A 25,213-nucleotide genomic window follows, 5' to 3' on the forward strand; every position below is an offset into this window, starting at 1 on the left:
TGGCCAAGCATCAGTGTCCTTGACTGTGATCACAGCACAATCTCACGAGGCGGGTGAAAGGAGTATGTGAAATAACGCACCTAACACTGTTAGCACAGGGCTGGGCACAAGGCAAGTAGCATCCAGTAGATGTTACTAATATATATTTTTTTTTAACAGGCAGAGTGGACAGTGAGAGAGACAGACAGACAGACAGACAGGTCTTCCTTTGCCGTTGGTTCACCCTTCAATGGACACCGCGGCCGGTGCATCTCACTGATCCGAAGCCAGGAGCCAGGTGCTTCTCCTGATCTCCCATGGGGTGCAGGGCCCAAGGACTTGGGCCATCCTCCACTGCACTCCCGGGCCATAGCAGAGAGCTGGCCTGGAAGAGGAGCAACCAGGACAGAATCCGGCACCCTGACCGGGACTAGAACCTGGTGTGCCGGCGCCGCTAGGCAGAGGATTAGCCTAGTGAGCCGCGGCGCCAGCCACTAACTTTTTTTTTTTTTAAGCTTGAAAGTCAGAATTACACAGAGAGAGAGAGAGGCAGAGAGAGAGAGAGGTCTTCCATCCGCTGGTTCACTCCAATTGGCCACAACAGCTGGAGCTGCGCTGATCAGGAGCCAGGAGCTTCCTATGGGTCTCCCAGGTGGGTGCAGGGACCCAAGGACATAGGCCATCCTCTACTACTTTCCCAGGCCATAGCAGAGAGCTGGATCAGAAGAGGAGCAGCTGGGTCTAGAACCAGCACCCACATGGGATACTGGCATTTCAGGAGGCGGCTTTACCCACTACGCCATAGTGATGGCCCCACATGTTACTAACATTTTGAAGTTTCTCTGCCCTTTTTGTGTTTCTGTTTTGGGTTTTTCCTCCTAAATTATTTTTTTTCAGTAATAACTCTTTATTTAAACACTCTTAGGATCCCAAACCCCATTTAAAAATAAAAACTGCAAAGCACCCCAAAAACCCCTTCACCCAGCGTCAGCGCTTCCGACACAGCTCCTGCTCTGAGAAGGCACAGTAGTCACTGAGGCCTGCTGGTCCCCCTTCTGCACTGCAGAGCCACAGAGTGTGTGGCTCAGTGCAAGCATGGAAGCTCACATGGGTCCCGAGAACTCACACGGAGCTGAACTATCGACTCACTCTATAAGTAATAACTTAGACTCTGGACCACAAGAGCAGTACGGGGGTAGCAGAAGAGACGGACATCCCTGCACAGGGAAGAGGAGCTGGGAGGTGACAGAAACACTGACATGGAAACAGCAGGCACAGCTTTGCAATAGGAGCCACTTCTAAGATGCTAGAAGACCCCTTTCCTGTGAGCCCGGACGCAGGACGCCTCCTCCTGCTGCACCTGCCAGCCCAGCAGCTTCTGGGTTCACAACCAGGTCCTTTCAGGTTGGAAGTTCTCCCGGAGTTGGGACAGCAGAGGCCAGAGTGGAAGCCAGGTCACATGGGCATCCACCCTGGGTCTCCTCACCAGGGCGGCTCGGGCCCCGCAGGGTCGCAGGCTGCTGGGCCATCAGCCTCTTCCATCCTCTGGTCCTCACCCGCCTCATCCTCCGGCTGCTGGGCGCCGGTTGCACTCTCGTCGTTCTCCCAGCACCTCCAGCCCCATCATCTTGAGATAATGAAGCCGCTCATTCTTGGGCACGAAAGTCAGAATGGAGGTCTCCCCCTGCTATCCGCATAACACAATGGGGCACGCAGGGCCTCTGGCTTCGCAGGGTCAGGCTCGTACTTCAGCACGACGCTTCCCTTGGCTTGATTTTAGGTCTCACTGCTGAGCTTTCTCAAAAATGGATTTTCCTGGGACAACAGTATCTTAACATCTTCCGTGGATACACTAATAATCCTTGAATTAATAAATGGATACAGTGTATATATTCCTTCCTGTGCCAGCCCGAAGGCACAAAGTCTTCAGCACTGTTATTTCGACACCAGACTTTTATCCCTGTGTTAATGACCTTCATGTGCTCACTGTTGTTCAGAAGCACGTTGCGCAGCTCCTTGGAGACCATGTAGAGCTGCCTCTTCTTCCCTTCTGTGGTCCGAGTTAACAAGTTCTTCTTTGGGAATGAAGTATACAGAGCATAAAACTTTTCAACAGGTGGAAATAACGGATCGTCTTCAGGAATTAACACAAAGAGGTTTTCTTTAAACCCAAATAACTTCATTCTTTTGACGGAGGAAGGCCCCACACACCATCCTTCTTATTCCCGCCGACTCATGAGTTCTCAGCTGCCTGGATGGCTTCCGGATCCTCAGCCCCAGAGGCTGACCGACCATCCAGCTCAGGGCTGTCTCCAGGTCTCTCTTCTGCAGGCTCTGCAGGGCTGGACTGTGTGGGGTCTCTGGTCTCTGCAGACCTACTTCGCACCTTTGGCTGACGTTTATTCCATGGCATTGAAGATTTTTTCACTAATACTGCCATGAAGAACCCTCCAGTATTCTGATGATGTGGTAATATTCTAAGGCACTGCTCCAAGTGCATGGCCTGCAAGCTTCTCTGGGCCCTTGGGCGGGAACATGGTGGGGCGGATCTGGGTATGCCTGCTGTGGGGAACGTCATCCCAGTGCGCAAACCACTGTCCATCTCTCGTCATGACCTTCCAATGTGTGAGTCCAGGCATCCACTTCAGTCCTGGCAACTCAGCAGACACATCTGCCAGTTCCAGAGCACTTTCACTTTTTTCCAGCAGCGACGCGAAGATGGCTTCATCCTCGATGGGGTTCAACGAACACGTGGAATACGCCATCCTCCCACCTTCCGCCAGCTGCTCGGCGCCTTGCGTTGCAATCCACAGCTGTAAGCCGTGGAGCTGCAGGCTGTTTAAGGTGGTCCACTTTTTCCAAACGTCAATGTGTTTTCTCATGGTGCCATCTCCGCTGCAGGGGACGTCACAGAGAATACGGTCGTAGAAGAGAATCTCCTTCCTGCTGTCCACGTCCATCTGCAGCCGGGGTATGCTGGACGCATCGTGGTTGACCACCATGATGCAGGGGCTGCTCAGCCTCTTGGTCTGGTGCACGAGCAGATAGCAGCACTTGTTGTCCACATCGTTGGCGATAACAAAGCCCTCTGGAAACGGGGTGTTCACGTCGGCATGGAGCATTTCAATGAGCTGTGTGGTCTTCGAGCCAGGTGCTGCACACATACCTAAGATCGTGTGATGGGGCTGGAAGCTGAGCAGCAGCGGGGGGATCATGCTAACCGCTTCCTGGTGACTGATATTTCCAGATTCCGTTTCGCTAACGAGAAACTGATGAACTCTGTCCAATTGTGGAGACTTTCTCAAGATTTTTCGACTTAAATTTGTATGCCAGGCAAGTTCTTCAGGATACCAGCTCAAGGGCTGCGGAACTTCCACTTTCTGGCCGTCCACCTCCAGCGCCTCCAACTCCTTGAAATACTTGTTCTTCAGGCAGTGCAGGATCTCTTTTCCGTGGCTCTTGTACCCATGATCCTCAGCGTGGCGGGCAGCGGCTCCCTGAGCGCGCCCATGGCTCCCACTAGCCCTCGGGCACGATGCGGAGCTCCTGGTAGTAGAGCTGGAACAGCTTGTTCTCCTTGATGATCTCGGGGTAGCCGCCTTCCCAGCCTGCATCGCAGCACTGCCCGGCGCCCTCGGCGCCATCCGCCCCGGCCTCGGGCCACGACTGCTGCGGGAGCCACCAGCCCCGCGCCCGCTGCCCCATGGCCCACACGGCCGCGCACGTCGCGCGCAGACACCCGCCCGCCACTGCCGCCACCGCCCTAAATTATTTTTTTAATTTTTTGATTAGTATGTATAGGGTACAGAATCAATTGATCAACCCAGACAACTAGGCTTATCTGTTTCCTTGAGTTTTCTTTGTGTTTACAGCCTACCAGCTCCTCTCTTCCAGTTTTGTAAACAGCATATAATGCACTATTGGGAACGACAGTTGCCCCACTGTGCTGTGGAACACTTGGACTTGTTCCTTCTGTCTGTGTTTCGGTACCTGTTATCCAACCTGTCTCCCCTCACCCTTCCCAGCCTCTGGTAATAATTATTTTCATTTTCAAACACACTATTTTTTTTTTAACTTCCACATATGAGAGAGAACATATGGTATTTGTCTTGTCTGGCTTACTTCATATACCATGGTGAATTCAGTCCCATGCATTCCAGTGCAATGTCAGGATTTCATTCTTCCTTCCCATCGAACAATAGTCAAGTGTGTTTATATACCACATTTCCTTTATCCATTCATCCATCAGTGGACACCCAGGTTGATTCCATACCTGGGCTATTGTGAACAGTGCTGCAGTGAACTTGGGAGTGCAGGCATTTCTTTCATATGCTGATTTCATTGCCTCTAAATATATAACCAGAAGTGAGATAACTGGGTCACATAGTCAGTTTTAGTTTTCTAAGGAATTGCCATAATGGCCATACTAATTTGCATTATTGCACTCCCACAAAGAGTACACAAGTGTTCTCTTTTTCTCTACATGCAGCATTTGTGAGTTTTTGTCTTTTCAATAATAGCCATTCTAACTGGAGTGAGATGATACTGCATTGTGGTTTGGATTTGCATCTCCCTGGAAGCTAGTGGTCTTGAGCACTTTTTCATATATTTAGATGCTATCAGCATTGTTATTGTTGTTGTTTTTGTTATCCTATCCTTATACAACTTGGAGAGGAAAGTTCTGCCCAGACACAGGACTATAGGAATCAGCCAGGCAAGCCAGATTCCTTCTTGCAGAAAGGTGAGGTGGGTCTGGAGAGGCAAGGGGCCCCCAACTCGTGACGGAGAAACAGACAGGTTAGCGGGGTGGGGCAGATATGGGCATGGAGAAGAGAAGGTCAGGGAGGCACTGCTTCCCTGAGGATCCCTCCCTTACAGCCGCACACAGCCCCGCAGTGCAGTGCAGTGACCCCCTGCTGGGCAGGCCACCTGCTAGATGGCCCAAGTGCTTGGGCCCTGCACCCTATGGGAGACCAGGATAAATACCTGGCTCCTGCCTTTGGATCAGCTCGGTGTGCCAGCCGCAGCACACCGGCCGTGGCGGCCATTGGAGGGTGAACCAACGGCAAAGGAAGACCTTTCTCTCTGTCTCTCACTGTCCACTCTGTCAAAAATAAAAAAAATAAAATAAATAAAAAACAAAATGAATGCAATAAAATTCCAGCTTTCCTTGAAGAGTTACTTAGAAAGGAACACAAAAGTCTTTCCTTATAAATAATCAAGCCATGAAATGCAGATTCCCAGAATTGTATCACGAGGACTCACTGAGTTTATCTCCTTTGAGAAACTCCTCAGAGAGCACATGTGACAATGCATCACGCATTAAGAATCCCAAATGCACCGTGCACTACTTTTTAGTGAATCAGTCGACTAACTCTTCCTTGTGAACAGATTCCCCAGGGGACATCAATTACCTGCTCATAGGCCCAGAACTTCACCGCTGTCTCAGGAGCAATCTTAAGGACATTTGTCCCATTTCCTCTCCACAGGGAGCGGACACCTCCTTCCTTTATCATCTGTCGAAAGCCGCCAAATATGTTCATTGATTTTGAGCCATGCACCTAAAAACAAGAACAAAATGATATAGAAACACTTGGGACATAGTACTGTCACTGTTCCTAACGTGACCATAAATCAATTTCCAATACTGTTTACGACACCAAGGAAATGTATTTGAAAATGAAATACAGAAGGTTGAGAAACACATAATGATGGGAGAGACTATCACCACCGTTTTAGATGCCTAGCTCTGAATCTAAATCCAGAATAACTACCGTCCTCAGTGTGGAAAAGCAAAGACATGATTAAAACTAAAATTAATATGAACAATGGCATTCATACGAAAATGTGGACTAAAAATTAACTATTAGGCTATGAAATCCCCTTGGAAATGTAAGCAAACATTTTAAGAGAGACTTTAAACAAAAGTATATGGCAGGTGATGTATTTCCGTCCCCACTCTCCCATCCCCCCCACCCGGGTAGTACAGACCTAACTACACAATGAGCCTGAAAATGATTTAGATACTATGTATGTCAGAGTCCAGACACATAGTGCACACAGCCCGAAGCCAGACTCAAACACCGTACCTTCTGTGACTTGTCTAGACAGGATACTAACTGCCCAACCCAGTGAGGACTCAGGAATTACTTAATGTCTGCCACAGAGGTGGTGATCATTCACATCTACTGGCCCTTAGGACTGATAATATATTAAAAACCAATGAAAGAAGACACAAATAATTCAAGAAATCACCCAGCCTTCTGTTTCAGCATGCACAAAATGAATGACTACCATGTAAAAATAAACAAACCAGCAAAACAAGCTGGAAGGCGTTACAGACCGAACCCCCTCACAATCATGCTAAATCCCTTGTGGCCAGCACAGATTGAGCCCCAGCGGGGTCTGCAGTAGTCTGCACACACCACGCCATGGCAATGCCGGGAAGGTTGCAGGGCAGGCAGCAGAAGCCGTGCGCTGGCAGTTCCCCAAACTCAGCCCAGTGCACTTCCCTACTTGGCTGACTCTGATCGGTATCTTTTCCCTGTAATGTACCCTGACCACGAGTATAACAGCTTTCCATGAGTCCAGTGAGTCTTCATGGCGTCTCAAACCTACAGTATTTTTTAAGCAACTGCTACGTTCCAACAGGTGGTTCTGTGTATCTGGCATTTTCACAGACCTGACTCACAAGCACATTGTTTAATTCTCATGAGCATCCTTTTTGGAGATTCTCACTCAGAATGAAGGAGAAGGAAGCCTCCATGGTTCCGTGTGTATGAGAACCACGAGCTTCATCGGCACAGATACTACATTGTTTGGCCAATGTGCTGCAAGGGAAAAGTTACTTCATTCTCTGGGCCTCAGTTTCCCCACTGATAAAATGAAGATACAGTGCCTGCTTTCCTGGGCTCCTGTGAGGACTGAATGGGTTACCGCAATGAGAACCAAATAATTATTTGGTTATTATCCACTTTGGGCAGCTACAGTCAACCTGTAAATCTAGGTCTTTATCTGCTAATCTCAGCTTCAGAATAATTAAAAAATTTAAAAATTGGGATCAGCGTTGTGGCACTGCAGGTTAGGCCGCCACCTACAATGTCAGCATCCCATATGGGCGCTGGTTTGAGCCCCGTATGCTCCGTATGCTCCACTTCCAATCCAGCTCCCTGCTGGATGTGCCTGGGAAAGCAGTGGAAGATGGCCCATGGGCCCCTGCCACCCACGTGGGAGATTCAGATGGAGTTCCAGCTCCTGTCTTCAGCCTGTTCCAGTCCTGGCCATGGCAGCCATTTGGGGAAATGAAGCAGTGGATGGAAGATCCCTCTCTCTGTCTCTCCCTCTCTCTGTGTAACCCTGCTTTTCAAATAAATAAATAAATCTTAAAACAAAATTTTTAATTCAACAAGGGTGTAATTTTTTATTAATCATAAGATCCCAGATTTCAGAAAAATCCCATTTTTGATAACCTAAAAGAGAAATAAAATTGAAATAATTTAAAGAGAACAATACAATAATAACAAGACATTCTTTTATTAAGCATTGAATAGTCACACAATGAAAAGTTTGCTGCACACACACCTCAACAATTTAAGGTCTGGCAGAATACTGCAACACTTCCATGAGTTTAATTTAGAAGTAAGGACAATAAAATAGCCATTTTTTTTCTTTTAAGGTATCAAAGACCATGACTGAGAAATTTTAAAACTTCTTCTGCAAAGCACCCCATTTCTCCCTGCTTCGGAATCCCTGGGACAAGCTCAGACACAGACACGGAGCTCACCTGCATCATGACTTTCAGGCGATCCAGGGGGGCAGTGCTGGTTCGCGACACAGCCCCGGCAATCCCTCCGGCCAGAAGCTGCCTCCACCACTGCCCGGACTTTCTCTCCTCTTCCGTGAATTCATCCGGAATAGTTAAACTATCCCCTATGTCGATTCCCTATTAAAGTGGGGGAAAAAAAAGATGCCGTGCACCTTAAATTAAAAACTGATACCCATAAAAGTTTTTTGTTACAGAGAAGAACACATGTTGCTGTATGGTTGAGATCAACTTTACTCCTTGGGATTTATGCCAACCGCTTCAGCAGGTAGAAGACTCTGAGCCGTCTACTCGATGCTAAACAAAACGTAGTATCGGCTCATGAGAAGAAATTCCACAGCAACTGCACTTTACAAAACTAACAGTAACAACTCCAGCTTCCTTCATAGATGCAGAGTAACTTTCTCCTCTTGGTCAAGGTCAGAATGAGAGGCCAGCATTTCACTAGGCACAGTGAACCCTTTTTTGTTAGCACTTTTCACAATGCCAGAAAGCCACAGTTAACTGGTGAGGACATCTTTAAAGGAATTAGCTTGTCATTTCTTCAAAGATATTAGCTTGTCATTTCTTCAAAGATATTCTCTTTATCTAAAAAGTATATCCACATGATACACACTTTAAATATGTAGATAAAATTAAAAATACTATAAATGTGAATATCCCTAAACTCATTTCCTATGTTGACTCTAAATATTTTCTAATGAATCTGACTTGTCACTTAGAGCATGCAAGAGATTCCACAAAAAATTTAGCTAACAAGAAGATACTGTTGGAGAGGCCGCGCCATGGCTCACGTGGTTAATCTTTCGCCTGCGGCTCCGGCATCCCATATGGGTCCAGCTCTCTGCTGTGGCCTGGGAAGGCAGTGGAGGATGGCCCAAGTGCTTGAGCTTCTGCACCCGCATGGGAGACCAGGAGGAAGCACCTGGCTCCTGGCTTCTGATCGGCGTAGCTCTGACCATAGCGGCCATTTGGGGGATGAACCAACAGAAGGAAGACCTTTCTCTGTCTCTCTCTCTCTCTCACTTTCTAACTCTGTCAAATTAAAAAAAAAAGAGAAAGTACTGTTGGAAAGCATCACTCCACCAATCTATTCTGAACATTACTATGGCTGGAGAGGAACAAAGAGCCTCAATGATAATGGTTTTCTAACATTTTTACCTAAATGATTTTAGCATAAAAAGTTTTATAGGCAAGAGTGTACAGGTAAGGAGTTATGCTCTGGTAGCTCCCCTCTCACCTTTCATTTCGTTATTAATAAAATGGACATGGTAGCCTCAACTGTTATCAACTGCCTCCAAAGATACAATAAAAATCATGTAAATAAAACTTCACATTTTTCCAGGCAACTGGAATACTAATACAAGATAATTTATACTCATGATTGAAAAGGCATTCAAATCAGCGATTATTAATAATCCATGGAAGCTGACGGGCATGGTTACCAGTAGCAATGTGAACCCCTGGTTTCATTTAGTGCACACTAAATTTACAGAAATCCCTGCATGTGTGTAGAAGAGAGGCTCACTAAGAAAATACCACCCCTATGGGGAGTTCCCAGGGCTTTCCCGGGGCAGAGTGCACAGTCACAGTACTTCATTTTCACCAGTGCATTTTGGAAGAGTATTAATGAGACAATCCAACTTGGAAATTCTGTGCAATGCAAACCGGTGTGAAGCGCTGGGCAGCACAATCAAAGAGATTCTGTAAATGATTATTATAAATGCCTCATGCCCGAGATTGCCAGGCAGTCTCACTAAACAAGCCAAGGTTTCAGAAGGGAACTTTGGTCCTAGCATCAACAGCCAAGGAAATAAACCCTCAGCAATCAGGAGACGTGGAGATAATTCAGTCAACACAGGACCAATAAAAGTAAAAGCCAAACGCTAAAATGCCAACAACAGCCAGGCGGCCCATTGATCTGGGAGCTATTTCTTCCAAGTTTTGAGAACAGCTGTGTTTTATGTAGTCTGGGGGTTAAGATACTCTAAATCTACAACCCACAGAATGATCAGAATGCTACAAGGAGCTACTCAGACCTAGGCACCCTGCCCCTCAAGTGTTGGAGGGTTGGGGGGTGAAATCTGTACCCATGGCTTCCAGCTCCAAGTGAGTTCACCTTTCAGGACACAGACATAAAGTGTGCTTACAGTAGAGTGTTTCCAGAAGCGGATGATCTCCTCAATGTCTGTGACAGGATTGAATAAGAAGTAGTCTCTCCATTCATTCCAGTCCACCGTCATTGTCCCATCAGCATCAATGCTGAAAAATTTTAAATACGATTAACGAACAAAACAAAGTTGGTGAATGAAACTATCACTGTTGACCATTGTGTAGAATGGTGGTTACTCTTCCAGCTTAATATCCTTATTAAATATTAAATCCCACTTCTAGGTAAAAGTTGTTGGAAATGGCAGAAGACATTTACTGTCTTGCCAGGTAATTTATCTAGGTAAACATGGATCCAGAGGTTACACAGAGAGAGCTCACCAAAGAGTGCTCTCAACACTGTGGCAAACCCTAATCAATTAGCTATCAAACATAAAAACTGGAAGGTAAAAACTGCGAGGTATGGGGCAGCGCTGTGGTGTAGTGGGCTGAGCCTCCATCTGTGGTGCCAGCTTCACATATGGGTGCCAGTTCTAGTCCTGGTTATTACTCTTCCAATCCAGCTCTCTGCTGGGGCCTGGGAAAGCAGTCGAGGATGGCCCAAGTGCTTGGGCCCCTACACATGTGGAAGACTCAGAAGAAGCTGCTGGCTCCTGGCTTCAGATAAACCCAGTTCCAGCCATTGCAGCCATCTGAGGAGTGAACCAGTGGATGGAAGACCTTTCTCTCTGTCTAATTCTACCTCTCAAATAGACAAAACCGTTAAAACAAATTTAAAAAAAAAAAAAAAACACGAGGTAGTGATGAATGGATTCATGATCCAATTTTTCTTCTACTGGCTAAGAGATTTTTTTAAATGCTCTGTTGTAACACTTGGATATGATTTTTAAATACATTCAAAATATGCTACCAATTTCTTTCTCCAACTTCATCCAAATTAAGAAAATTAGCATAGGTTGCAAAAAGAAAAATATCAAACTCTTGGTGACTAGGCCCTTTGTGTTGAAGAAATCCTGATACAGATGGAGTACCCCTCATCTGAAAATCTGAAACTCAAATTGCTCTAAAATCCAAAACTTTTCAAATGCCAACGTGATGCCTTATGTGGAAAATTCCACAGCTGACTTCACAGGATGGGTCTCAGGCACAGTGCAGGTGCAGAAAAACTGTTGTACAAGGTTACAAGCCAGCTGCATGTACATGTACAAGGTGTATGTGAAACATAAACGTCACGCTTTTCCCAAAATGTCACATTATGTGCAATTGTTCCAAAATCCAAAACACTTTTGGACTCAAGTATTTTGGATAAGGGACATTTTATTTCAATTTTTAAATTAACAAATTGTAGATGTAAGTATTTAATTTTAGGCTTGTTTTATAAGTTTTGTGGCATTAATGCTATTTGTACCTGCTTTATCCCAAGTGCAACTCTGAACTCTGCCAGAATTCTGACTTGCTCACTGCTGTTACCCAGCTCCTAAAGTGGCTGGCACAAAGAAAGTGCTTATTTATTTGTGGAGTTAATGGATTTCTCTGAAAAAAATGTTTTGGTATCTTTTCTAAGTCACATTCTATAATTTGTGTGAAAATTATATATAAAGATGGCAGTGAAATAAAATACAATTCTAAAATATTTCTTATTGCATTTTTCTAGGGCTACTTTTGATTTTAATCTGTATATGTGAAATTAAACTTAGATTGTCACCTGTGCCAGCACACTGGTGTTCATATTCCATTCCTCCCTGAGAGTCCCAGTCACCACTTCTGTTGATAAGTATTCTGGGTTGCAATCATCACAGCTCTGCCTGTATCACTATTCCCCGCTTAAATGAAATTTTTTATCATCTGACCCGACCCCCAACACCCTCCACACAAGCATTCTCCACGAGGCACGGATTTCTGTTGATTCCCTTCAGCAATACAACTATAGTGTCTACAACAGTGCCTGACACAGGGTAAACATTTACTGAATAAATAAACAAATTCTAAATCCTTCAGCTTAAAATCACAAGACACTTACTTAGTCAGGTAGTCACTCTGTGGGTTTAACTACCGTTTCTCTTCAAATGAGGTTGAACTTCTCTTATTTTTCCAATGGGCTATATGTCTTTCTCTTATTTACCCATACTATTGATTCCTTTTTTTTTTTTTTTTTTTTTTTTGATAGGCAGAGTTAGAGAGAGAGAGAGAGAGACAGAGAGAAAGGTCTTCCTTCCCTTGGTTCACACCCCAAATGGCCGCTATGGCCAGCGCGCTGCGCCAATCCAAAGCCAGGAGCCAGGTGCTTCCTCCTGGTCTCCCATGCGGGTGCAGGGCCCAAGGACTTGGGCCATCCTCCACTGCACTCCCGGGCCACAGCAGAGAGCTGGACTGGAAGAGGAGCAACTGGGACAGAACCAGCGCCCCAACCAGGTCTAGAACCCAGGGTGCCAGCGCCGTAGGCGGCGGATTAGCCTAGTAAGCCGTGGTGCAGGGCCCATACTATTAATTCTAATCCCTCGAGTTACGTGTAACTTTGTCCTTGTCTTTCACTTTATTTAAGATGTCCAAGCACAGATTTTCTTAAAAATTTATTTAATTATTTGAAAGTCAGAGTTACAGAGGGAGAAGGAGAGGCAGAGAGAGAGATAAAGGTCTTCCAACTACTGGTTCAGACCCCAGCTGGCTGCAATGGCCGGAGCTGTGCCAATCCAAAGCTAGGAGCCAGGAGCTTCTTCCAGGACTCCCATGTGGGTGCAGGGGCCCAAGGAATTGGATCATCTTCTACTGCTTTCCCAGGCCATGGCAGAGAGCTGGATCAGAAGTGGAGCAGCTGGGACTCAAACTGGTGTCCATATGGGTGAGATGCTGGCACTGCAGGTGGAGGCTTTGGCTGCTACACCACAGTGCCAGCCCCAACATAGATGTTCTTAATTTCAATACAGTTGAATTTGTTAACCTTTTCATTTGTGGTTAACATTTCTTGAGTCTTTTTAAAAATAAGTAAAATTCTTCCCACGCTGAAATAAAAACTTCCCCCTGCCTCAGAGTATTTTAGTTCAGCTTCATAATTAGGTTGATGTCTGGGTACCGTGTGAGCTAGGTATCCAATTCCACTTCTATCTGCATGAGAAACCAGGTGCACCGTATCTCCTCTCCCTGGTTATCTGCAAAGCTACTCCTCCCCTATCACAAATCTAAAATCCCAATGGGTCCATCTCTGGCTCTGTATTATGCGTCACTTGTCTACTTGTCTATTTGTTTAGCAATTCCACAGTCTTAATTACAGTTTTATAACAACTCTTTTTTTTTTTTTTTTGACAGGCAGAGTGGATAGTGAGAGAGAGACAGAAAGAAAGGTCTTCCTTTTGCCGTTGGTTCACCCTCCAATGGCCGCTGCGGCCGGCGCATCACGCTGATCCGAAGCCAGGAGCCAGGCACTTCTTCTGGTCTCCCATGCGGGTGCAGGGCCCAAGCACTTGGGCCATCCTCCACTGCCTTCCCAGGCCATAGCAGAGAGCTGGCCTGGAAGAGGGGCAACTGGGATAGAATCCGACACCCCAACCAGGACTAGAACCCGGTGTGCCGGCGCCGCAAGGCGGAGGATTAGCCTGTTAAGCCACGGTGCCGGCTAGTTTTATAACAACTCTTGGTATCCAACAGGACAGGCTCTCAACTGCTAATGCTTCTTGAAGAATGCCATGGTTATTTTGGGGTCTAACATAGGTATATATTTTGAGACCCAGTTTGACCTAAAAATGAATACATAGGTTTTTTCCAGTAGCAATGAATTTCTACTGTGCATTTGAAGAGAAGGGATATCTCTTCTATACTGAATCTTCTTTACTATCTTTTAATTTAATATTATAAGTTGCTCTGATAAATGTATTGATCATGGCACACTGTTTTTTTACATACACCTGATTCAGTTCACTAATATGTTCCCTAAAGTTTTACACTTAAGTCATAAATTATATTGACCTCTCATTTCCTGCTTTCCTTACTTGTCTATTTTTGGTATTATGTTCTTATTTACCATACACAAAAGATTGGACATCGTACTTCTATTGTGGAAATGTTTGTAGATCTGCCCTTCAACAGTTAGCAAGAACCATCTGGGGCTGAAGTTTCCTTTATAGGAAAAATTTTAATGCCTGATGCAATCTCTTTAATTGTTTGGGTACAGTGGACCATTTCTTCTTTGTTCTGTTTCAATAAGTTACATGTGTTTTTTTAAAAATTCATCTATTGCATATTTTCCATTTTTGATGAAATTATAGTATTTTATCTTGTTAAGATTTCTGATGAATCTATTTGCAATTGAACATAATTTATTCACATCCAATTTATCTTCAGCAATCACTTCAGAAATTGGTTTTTCCAACAACTAGCTTTTGGCTTTGCTTATCTTGTCACTACATATTTGCTGTACAGTTCTATTTTCTTTATTATAAACCTCCTTCCTCTACCTTCTTCAAAATTATTGTGGGGGCTGGCACTGTGGCATAGTGGGTAAAGCTACCACTTGCAGTGCCAGCATCCCATATGGGTGATGGCTCGAGTCCCAGCTGCTCCACTTCCAATCCTGCTCTCTGTTATGGCCTGGGAAAGCAGTAGGAGATGGCCCAAATTCTTGGGCCCCTGCACTCACATGGGAGACCCGGAAGAAGCTCCTGGCTCCTGGCTTTGGATCGGGGCAGCTCTGGCCATTGTGGCCATTTGAGAAATGAACCAGCAGGCGGAAGACCTTTCTTCTCTCTGTCTCTCTCTCTCTCTCTTTTTCTCTCTGCTTCTGCCTCTCTCTAACTCTGCCTTTCAAATAAATAAATAAATCTTTTAAAAAAATATATTCTGGACTCTCTTCCCTAACTTAGCACACTAATTTTCATCTTTAATTATTCTTTAATAAAACCATTGGGACTATAACATTTGCCTAAATATTATCTTAGAAATATACCATTTGTGGGGCCGGCACTGTGACGCGGTGGGTTAAAGCCCTGGCCTGAAGCGCCAGCATTCCATATGGGTGCCAGTTCTAGTCCTGGCTGCTCCTCTTCTGATCCAGCTCTCTGCTATGGCCTGGGATAGCAGTAGAAGATGGCCCAAGTCCTTGGGCCCTTGCACCCACTTCGGAGTCCTGGAAGAAGCTCTTGGCTCCTGGCTTTGGATCGGCATAGCTTCGGCCATTGCAGCCAACTGGGCAGTTAACCAGAGGATGGAAGACCTCTCCCTCTGTCTCTACCTCTCTCTGTAACTCTTTCAAATAAATAAATCTTAAAAAAAAAAAAGAAATATACCACTTGTTTTAAAATTTTCAAGTTTTTAAGTCAAACTACCTGTGAATGTCCATTTATGATTTCCTCTTAGAACCGTAAGTCATTGAGAAGTATCATTTTTGGAAATATTGGCAGTTTGTATAACTCATTTCCATTGTTGACTTCTAATTTAACACATAATGGTCAGAGAAGATAGTCTTTGTGATACCAATTATTTATAATACATTGAGTCTGGTCTTAGGGCCTACTGTGAAATCAATTTTTAAACATGTTCCATCTGTACCTGAGAAAAAAATATATGTACCTTTTCTAATTTTTTGGTATAATATTCTGTTATATGTTCATCAAACTAAGCTTATTTATTTAAATCTTTTTGCCTTCATTAACTTTTCTCTGCTTGACCAACCAAATACAAGAAGAAATGTGTTAATATTTCACTATATCTACATATATATGTATTGATATAGATATATTAATTCATCCCCAGAATTCTATCAGCCAGATCAAAATTTTTCTATATTTATGGTGACAATTATTTTCATTTTCAATTATTTAAAATGTGGTGACATTATTTTCATTAATGCTTTTAGCCTTATATTTTCCTGATATTAATACAGCCACTCCAGCTTTCTTTTGGTTAGTTTTGCTTTCTTTCATCTGACAATCTTGCTCTTCCAATAAAATTTACCTTGATTTTTATTTTATCATGCATTAAAATCCACTGTAGGGGGCAGCACTGTGGCATAGCAAGTAAAGCCATCACCTGGGAAACCCTGTGGGTGCTGGTTTGTGTTCCAGTTGCTCCGCTTCCTATTGAGCTCCCTGCTAACATCCTGGGAAAACCAGAAGATGATCCAAGTGCTTGGGCTCATGTCACTCACATGGGGGACCCAAATGAAGCTTCTGGCTCCTGGCCTTGGCTTGGCCCAGCACTGGCTCTTGGAGCCATCTGGGGAGTGAACCAGCGGATGGAAGATCTCTCTGTTTCTCTCTCTCCTTCTTTCTCCGTAACTCTTCCAAAATAAATCTTTTTTTAAAAAATCTACTGCAATTTAAATGTCATCATGGCTGGCGCTGTGGCTTAACAGGCTAATCCTCCGCCTTGCGGCGCCGGCACACCAGGTTCTAGTCCCAGTTGGGGTGCAGGATTCTATCCCGGTTGCCCCTCTTCCAGGCCAGCTCTCTGCTGTGGCCCAGGAAGGCAGTGGAGGATGGCCCAAGTGCTTGGGCCCTGTACCCAAATGGGAGACCAGGAGAAGCACCTGGCTCCTGGCTTCGGATCAGCATGATGCGCCGGCCACAGCGGCCATTGGAGGGTGAACCAACGACAAAAAGGAAGACCTTTCTCTCTCTCTCTTTCTCTCTCTCTCTCTTTCTCTCACTATCCACTCTGCCTGTCAAAAAAAAAAAAAAAGATTTAAATGGCATCATAAAAAATTTAATATGGCTTTCATCCCTATGGAGAATAATGTTTTCAATTTTTTATATTGTCATAAAAGTTTCAGTATGAAGATAATGTGATTCAGATGTACCCATATCAAACTGAGAAAGTCCTGACTGACCAGAGATGATCCCCTTTTAACTTACTCTTCACCCACTCCCAGACCCCTGGGAAAGAAGATAAAAACTTTATTTAGACTATATTATTTGACAGTAAGGAATGAGAAAAATAGTATTGGGCATTTTTTGGTGGGGTTTGAACTTATTTCTACCATCTCCCCTTCCGCTTCTCCATTCCCCTCTTTCTTTGGTTGTCTGATTTTACACTTTATTTGCTTTTCCACTTCTTACCTCACTACTCTGAAAGTTATACACTCAACTCATACTTTTAGTGGTTTCCCTTGAAATTTCACCATGTACACATAACTAAATCTAAAAGTACTGTTTGACACAACCCTTCTGAGTCAGATAACAATCTTAGACCTAGTATATTGTTGTTCAGTATTATAGGTGTCCATTTCTTAAATCCCACTAACTGACTATGATTACATTCATGGCTGGTTCTAATGGAGCACTCGACCAGCCCAGAGGCCACCAGCAGAGAGACAGCCCATCATGGTCAGGAAAGCACCTCCAGAAACACTGCTCAGGCCATTCTCCAAACCCAATGTGGACACCACCCCTGCCTGTCTGCCCTTTCCTCTACCCAGAATGGCTTTCCACCCAACTTTACACCAGGGTAACCTCTATTTATCCTTCAATATTTTCTGAAGGTCTGCTATTGCAAAGAGAGTACTAAGTATAAAGTAGTGTTCATTTTATTTATTTATTTATTAAAAGTGGGGGCACGGGGGGGGGGGAGATCTTCCATCTACTGTTTCACTCCCACAAGTATCCACAATAGCTGGGGCTGTGCCAGACTGAAGCCAACAATCAAGAACCTAATCTACATGTCCCAAGTTGGTGACAGAGACCCAAGTACTTAAGCCATCACCTGCAACCTCCCAGAGTACACATTAGCCGGAAGTTGTAATCAAAAGTAGAGCTGGAAGTAGAACACAGGCATTCTGATATGGGATGCCCAGAGTCTTAATTGCTGAGCCAAATCAGGTAACGTGTCCTGTACCCTCAAAATTTATGAGGCAGTGTGAAAGACAGATACTACATAATAACAAGCATTAGGTAACATTCATTGAGCATTTTTGTCCTGGGCCTTTCACATCAGCTGGGAAACCTTTTGCTCCTTTTCTAATACCTATATGAGTTTGTAAGATTGAAATTATTTGCTCTTTGGGTACGCAGTCTGCTTCACAAGGAAGCTACCTGGGACTAAGATTCCTGTGTATGAATTTGTTTCATTTATTGTGGTAAGATAATTCTTGAGACACTACTAGTAAGTTGTATTTTTATAGAAACTTGTCAAATTCACTTAATACTTTCAGATTTGTAGATATGGATGCACTCAATCCAACCTTCTAAAGCTAAAGCATCTACAGCAATGTCTCCCTTTTCATTCCTGATATTGTTTATTGTGCCTTTTCTGTATCATTCAAAATCTGCTTCCTTTTTAAAACGTATAGCTGTATCATCAACAGAAGGAGTCACTGTGCACTTCCTCCCCATGTAGGATCTCTGTCCTTAATGTGTTGTACTATGAGAATTAATGGTAAAACAAGTATTCAAACAGCACTTTATACTTTGTGTGTCTGTATGGGTGCAATCTGTTGAAATATTTACTTAATATATACTAAGTTGATCTTCTGCATATAAAGATAATTAAAAATAAATCTTAATGAAGAATGGGATGGGAGAGGGAGTAGGAGATGGGATGGTTTTGGGGTGGGAGAGTGGTTATGGTGGGGAAAACTGCCATAATCCAAAAGTTGTACTTTCAACATTTATATTTATTAAAGTTTTCTAAAAACATGAAAAAATAAAAAAGTATGGCTGTATTGCTTTTCAGCCTTTTGGCTAACAAAAAAAAAATTCATTGAGCATTTTCTAGATATTGTTCCAAGAACTGCAAAGTTAACTGACTTTATCCTTATAATAAGTCTATGTACTTACTACAGTCTGCTTTACAGAAAGGCTACAGACTTTGTCCTAGGCTACAGAGCTAGTAAATAGAGTGGAATGATGTCTATAAACCCATGCATTCTAACTCTAGAAACTATACTTACAACCACTGAGCTACACAAAGCAGTCAGTGGTTACAAACCATAAGTTGCATAGATAAAGAATAACTTGGGCAAAGGTGGGAGAGGAGCTAATTTAGATAGGATGATTCATCTGTCTGAAGTTGTGGAACTCAAAGTTCCTACACGATAAGGGCTCAATCTCTTAGGCAACCAGAAGTGCAAACAGAAGCCCCCAAGTTGGAAAAGACTTCAGTAAATTCAAACAAGTGGAAAAAAAAAATCAGTTGGAGTACAATTAACAGATTTCACACCTGATCAGCTTAACTTCTTCTTTGAAGAGACTGAGAATACCCAGCTGTGAAAAGAGAGGGAGGCAGGAAGAACACAGCACACAGCTGCAGTGGTCACTGATGGGATGGAAGACAATGTGGCTGGGGTAGATACACAAAGCATCAGACCTGGGGTCAACTGAGAATAAAGGCGTTACATTTCTGGCTACTAGTTCACATAGCTTCATTCCTCTAGAAATGTTCGATGGCCTCCAAGGCAGGGCTAAGAAGGGCATCAGCAGCATGTCTCAGGGTTAGGGGGAGAGCAAGGGGGCTGCTGAAAGGAACTGGATCAAGAGGAGACAGAAGGCTGGTGGAAATGCAGAGCAAGCAATCTCTGCACCACAAGCCAAGTGCAAAGGAAATATGTAAAAGCTGGAAGAGGACCAGAAGGGAGCATACAATGGGTGGCTGTTGGGCAAGTTGCCACTTGAGATGGCTGCAGCCCATACCCAAGTGCCGGGGCTTGAGTCCCAGCTTCACTCCTCATTCAAGCTTCCTGCTAATGTACACCCTGGGAGGCAGCAGGTGATGGCTCAAGTGGCCAGGTCCCTGCCGTGCACATAGGAGACCTGGAATGAGTTCCCAGATCCCAGCTTCAGCCTGGATCAGCCCCAGGTATTTTGGGCATTTAAGGAATGAACGAGTGGATGGGAGATCTCTGTCTGTCTGTCTCTGTCTCTCTGCTTTTTAAATAAAAATTAATTAATCAATTAATTAAAAATTATTAAAAAAAGAGAAAGGAACATACAGGCATTTGAGACCCAGAAAGGACAAGACTCAGCTACAGCAGGATCCTGAGAGGGAGTGGGTTGCCAAGGCAGAATGGAGATGAAAGAATTAGGAGCTGGGGCAAGGAGTACAAAGCTAAGGTGAAACATGAGTCACCAGCCAGAACACTAAAGTCTTCAAGGATGGAGGGTGAGGATGCAGGTGCCAAGGTCCTCAATAAACCTGGGGGAAAAAATCTAGAGGTAAGAAAATAAGAAGTGAGATGGAGATAAAAGTCAAAAAGAAGCATGGATTTTCATTCGAGGGCAGAGGATAAATAAGACCTCAGTGGCCCACACATTGTAACCATGGTTCTCGGAGGTTGTATTTCAACTGAGTAACTCCACCCTTCCGTGTGGATGACCTGGCTACACCTGCTTCCATCAGCACCTTTCAGATCTCTGGCACATGGAGGGAGAGTGCAGTGGTGGAAAAGAAACTGGCACGTGGAGCTGCGTGAGTCACACTGATGGCTCAGCTCTTGAGGGAAGGTCCACAGCTTCCACCACTGAAAATCCAGGTCATGGGGCCAGTGCTATGGCCTAGTAGGTTAAGCATCTGGCTTTGGTGCCAACAACCCATATGGACACCGGTTTAAGACCCAGCTGCTCCACTTCTGATCCAGCTCCCTGCTGATGGCCTGGGAAAACAGTAGAAGACAGCCCAAGTCCTTGGGCCCCTGCACCCACATGGGAGACCCAGAAGAAGCTCCTGGCTCCTGGTTTCGTATCGGCCCAGCTCAGGCTCTTGCAGCCATCTGGAGAGTAAACCTGTGGATGGAAAAACTCTGTCTCTATCTGTGGCTCTGCCTCTCAAGTAAACAAATAAATCTTTTTTTAAAAAAAAAAAAAAAAAGGAAAGAAAAAGAAAACCCTGGTTACATTTGGCCTTTTAAACATTTTGCTAGTATTTTCAGCGAAGGAGTATAAACGTTAGTATTAAAAATACCCCAGTGGGGCTGGCACTGTGGTTCAGTAGGTTAAAGCTCTGGCCTGAAGTGCTGGCATCCTATATGGGCACCGGTTCTAGTCCCAGCTGCTCCTCTTCCGATCCAGCTCTCTGCTATGGCCTGGGATGGCAGTAGAGGATGGCCCAAGTCCTTGAGCCCTTATACCCATGTGGGAGACCTGGAAGAAGCTCCTGGCTCCTGACCATTGCAGCCATCTGGGGAGTGAACCAGCGGATGGAAGACCTCTCTCTCTGCCTCTACCTCTCTGTAACTCTGTCTTTCAAATAAATAAAATAAATCTTTAAAAAAAAAAAGCTCAGCATTACCAAAGCATACACCACTCATTAATCATCAGGAAAATACAAACTAAAACCACAGTGAGAGGCCACTTCATACTCTCCCTGTGTTAGTCAGGGTTGCCTAGAGAAACAGAATCAACAGATGATTAAAATCAAAAGCTGTGAGGCCAACGTTGTGGTAAAGCAGGTGAAGCTGCCACTGTGGCACCAGCATCCCCTATCAGGGAGCTGGACTGAGTCCCAGGGGCTGCAGTTCTGACCCAGCTCCCTGCCAATGCTCCTAGTAAATCAGTAGAAGATGGCCCAAGTGTTGGGGTCTCTGCACCCACGTGGGAGACCCAGATGCGGCTCCTGGCTCCTGGCTCTGGCCTGGGCCAGCGCTAGCTGTTGTGCCATTTGGGGAGTGAACCAGCAAGCAGATGGAAAATCAATCTCTCTCTCCCTCTCTCCCTCTCTCCCTCTCTCCCCCTCTCCCTCTCTCCGTCTTTCTCTCTCTTCCTCCCTTCCTCCCTCCCTCAATTCTCTCTGTCACTGTGCTTTTCAAATAATAACATAAATCTTAAAAACAAAAATGAAAAGACACACAGTTAAAGGCAGCACTGTGGATGTGATGTGGAGAAACTGAAACCTTCACACATTGCTCCTGGGATGCTAAACAGTGCAACTGCTTGGGAAACAGCTTGGTAGTTCTTTGAAACGTTAGGCAGATTTAGTACATTGCACTCCAGGCAAATACTTAGGAGAACTGAATACGTGTACTCATACAATACTATGAACGTGACTGCTCAGAGCAGTGTCACAGACAGCCAAGAAAATGAAAACAAGCCAAATGTCCATCTATTAATTAATAAATAACGTATACTATATATACATACAGTGGAATATTAATTGGCCTAAAAAAAGGAGTGAAGTACTTATCTGTGCTACAACACAGATAAACTTTGAAATCATGCTAAGTAAAATAAATAAATACATAACAGACACATAGGAGATGTACAGATACACAAATCCACAGCGACAGAAAGTAGGTCCTGAGTCACTGGGGGCTCGCGGGGATGGGCTACTTTCAGAGGTGAGGAAATACTCTGAGTTAGTGGTGATCGTTGCCTACATCGTTGCCATGAACATACTAAAAACCACTGAACTTTAAGAGTGGACTCTACAGTCTATGAATCAATAAAGCTATCATAAAATAATGACTTATAAAGTTAAGATAGCTACTTTTAAATATCCACCCCTCTGCTTCCTCCTTTGCTATGGACTGACTAGTCTCCCCTCACAAAATTTCTATGTTGAAGCCTTTACCAATGTGACTATATTTGGAGACAGATTCTCTAGGAGGTAATTAAGGTTGAATGAGGTCCTAAGGGAGGGCCCTAATCTGATAGGGCTGCAGCCTTATAAGAGGAAGTGAGAGTGATCCCCTTCCTTTTCTCTCTCTCCTTTCCTCTCCCTGCTCCTGCTCCTGCTCCCTCTCTCACTCCCTTTCCCCCAGACACAGTAACAAGTTGGCATCTGCAAACCACAAAGAGAGCCTTCACCAAAACCCAACCATCCTGGCATTCTGATCTTGGACTTCGCATCTCCAGAACAGTGAGAAAGTTAATTCCTGTCGTTGAAGGCAGCCCGAGCTGACACATTTACCTATTCTGGATCTGGGGCTTAGAATTTACATTACTCCTAAAGCCATCAAATGGAATACAGGAATACTAGTTGTGGCCCAAGAGCCTGAGGAAGAAACCCTACTGTCCTGGCAGAGTGTGATTTTAGAAGCAGAATGCTGTAAGTGCGAGGTCCCAACGTCAAAATTCTATTTTTCTCCTTTTCATATCTCAGTTTTTCATTTCCTCTGCAGACCTTCCTCACCCAGTGCTCACAAAAGTAACTGTGATCAGCTTTGAGACTTCAAGACTTCCTACTGGGCATCTGCTTATAAAAGAAAATGTGAACACACAGAATGGGGGAAAATGCCACTGGTACAGATGTAAAAGGAGATAAATCTGACAACGAAGTCATTTTGCAGAAACATTTTTAGATAATATGGAAACTAAAAACAATCACAAGAATATTACCATAATGCACTCTCCTTTCTTATTTCTGTTATCATTAAAAAAGTGGTCCCAAGAGTTGGACACTACAAAAATAATCATCAGAAATTACTAAAAAGAGCTGCATGCCAACAAACCAGGAAACCTAGAAGAAATGAATAGATTCCCAGACACATACAACCTACCTAAATTGAGCCATGAAGACATAGAAAACCTAAACAGACTCATAACCAAGACAGAAAAGGAATCAGTAATAAAGACCCTCCCAACAAAGAAAAGCCCAGGACCAGATGGTTTCACTGCTGTATTCTACCAGACGTTTAAAGAAGAACTCTACAAAACAATTGAAAGGGATAGAACTCTCCCAAATTCTTTCTATGAAGCCAACATCACCTTAATTCTTAAACCTGAAAAAGATGCAACAGAAAAAGAAAACTATAGACTAATTTCCCTGATGAACATGGACTCTTTCTTTCAAGGCCTCAAAAGGCAGAGGAACAACAGCAGGAGATGTTAAGTCTACAAATTGGCAGTCCTTTTCCCCACCAGGATTCTGAAAGTGACTGGAGAATTCATTCTTTCAGGATAAGAAGTGTCAAGATTCATCATATTATTGACTATTCACATGACTGGATAAGAGACAGGGCTCTCCTTGCTAGCACAGAAATAAATACCAGTATGAACCTGCAGAACCCAGAGAGCCCTCTCTGTACTTCAATATGTAATGACTTAGAACAGCCCTTGTTTCACTATTGAGGAACAGGGTTTTTGTTTTGTTTTGTTTTGTTTTGTTTTGCAAACTGTTGAACTCTTTACTTAGTATAGAGTTGGTCTTCTGTATATAAAGTTAATTGAAAATAGATCTTAGTGGAGAAGGGGTCTGGGGATGGGAGAAGGAGGAAGAGGAGGAGTGATGAGAGCATGGGTGGGAGGGTGGGTATGGTGAGAAGAATCACTATATTCCTAAAGTTGTACTTATGAAATGCATGAGGCTTGTAGTCCTTAAATAAAAGGTTTCTTTGGGAAAAATAAAAAATACTAGCTAATCGAATCCAACAACACATCGGAAAGATCATTCACCAGGACCAAGTGGCATTTATCCCTGGTATGCAGAGATGGTTCAATATTCATAAATCAATCAATGTGATACATTACATTAACAAATTTAAGAACAAAAGCCATATGATTATCTGAATAGATGCAGAGAAAGCATTTTATAAAATACAACACCCTTTCATGAAAACTTTAAGAAAACTGGGTATAGAAGCAACATTCCTCAACACAATCAAGGCAATTTATGACAAACCCATAGTCAATGTCTTATTAAATGGGGGAAAGTTGGAAGCATTCCCACTGAGATCCGGAACCAGACAAGGATGCCCACTTTCACCACTGCTATTCATTTATATTCATGGAAGTTGTATACAGAGCCATTAGGCAAGAAAAAGAAATCAAAAGGATACAAATTGGGAAGGAGGAAATCATACTATCCCTCTTTGCAGATGATATGATTCAATCTAGGGGATCCAAAGAACTCCACTAAGAGACTATTGGAACTCATAAAAGAGTTTGGCAAAGCAGCAGGATATAAAATCAACACACAAAAATCAACAGCCTTTGTATACACAGACAATGCCACAGCTGAGTACAAGCTTCTGAGATCAATCCCATTCATAATAGCTACAAAAAAAAACAATTACCTTGGAATAAATTTAACTAAAGATGTCAAAGATCTCTACACAACAATTATAAAACATTAAAGAAAAAAAATAGAAGATACAAAAAATGGAAAAATATTCCATGTTCATGGGTTGGAAGAATCAATATCATCAAAATGTCCATACTTCCAAAAACAATTTACAGATTCAATGTGACATCAATCAAAATACCAAGGACATTCTTCTAAGATATAGAAAAATGATGCTGAAATTCACATGGAAACACAGGAGACTCTGAATAGCTAACACCATCTTAACAAAAACAAAACTGAGGCATCACAATACCAGATTTTAAGGCATACTACATGGCAGTTATAATCAAAACTGACTAGTACTGGTACAAAAACAGATGTGTA

At 43.7% G+C, this 25,213-nt stretch overlaps 1 protein-coding gene and 1 pseudogene across 1 annotated transcript in view; both read right to left on the reverse strand.

Annotated features, from left to right (window-relative positions):
• Window positions 1–25,213, reverse strand: part of LOC133760006 (mitochondrial adenyl nucleotide antiporter SLC25A24) — a 60,975-nt gene that overhangs the window by 15,906 nt on the left and 19,856 nt on the right. Inside the window, exons 4-6 of the mRNA XM_062191860.1 lie at window positions 9,952–10,063; window positions 7,763–7,921; window positions 5,394–5,540 (exon numbers count right to left, since the gene is read on the reverse strand). Of these exons, the coding sequence (XP_062047844.1) occupies window positions 5,394–5,540; window positions 7,763–7,921; window positions 9,952–10,063 (418 nt within the window). The remainder of the gene's footprint in view (window positions 1–5,393; window positions 5,541–7,762; window positions 7,922–9,951; window positions 10,064–25,213) is intronic.
• Window positions 1,521–3,684, reverse strand: LOC133760005 (RNA cytosine C(5)-methyltransferase NSUN2-like; annotated as a pseudogene).

This window comes from Lepus europaeus, chromosome 5, assembly GCF_033115175.1.
Source record: "Lepus europaeus isolate LE1 chromosome 5, mLepTim1.pri, whole genome shotgun sequence".
Taxonomy (NCBI): domain Eukaryota; kingdom Metazoa; phylum Chordata; class Mammalia; order Lagomorpha; family Leporidae; genus Lepus; species Lepus europaeus.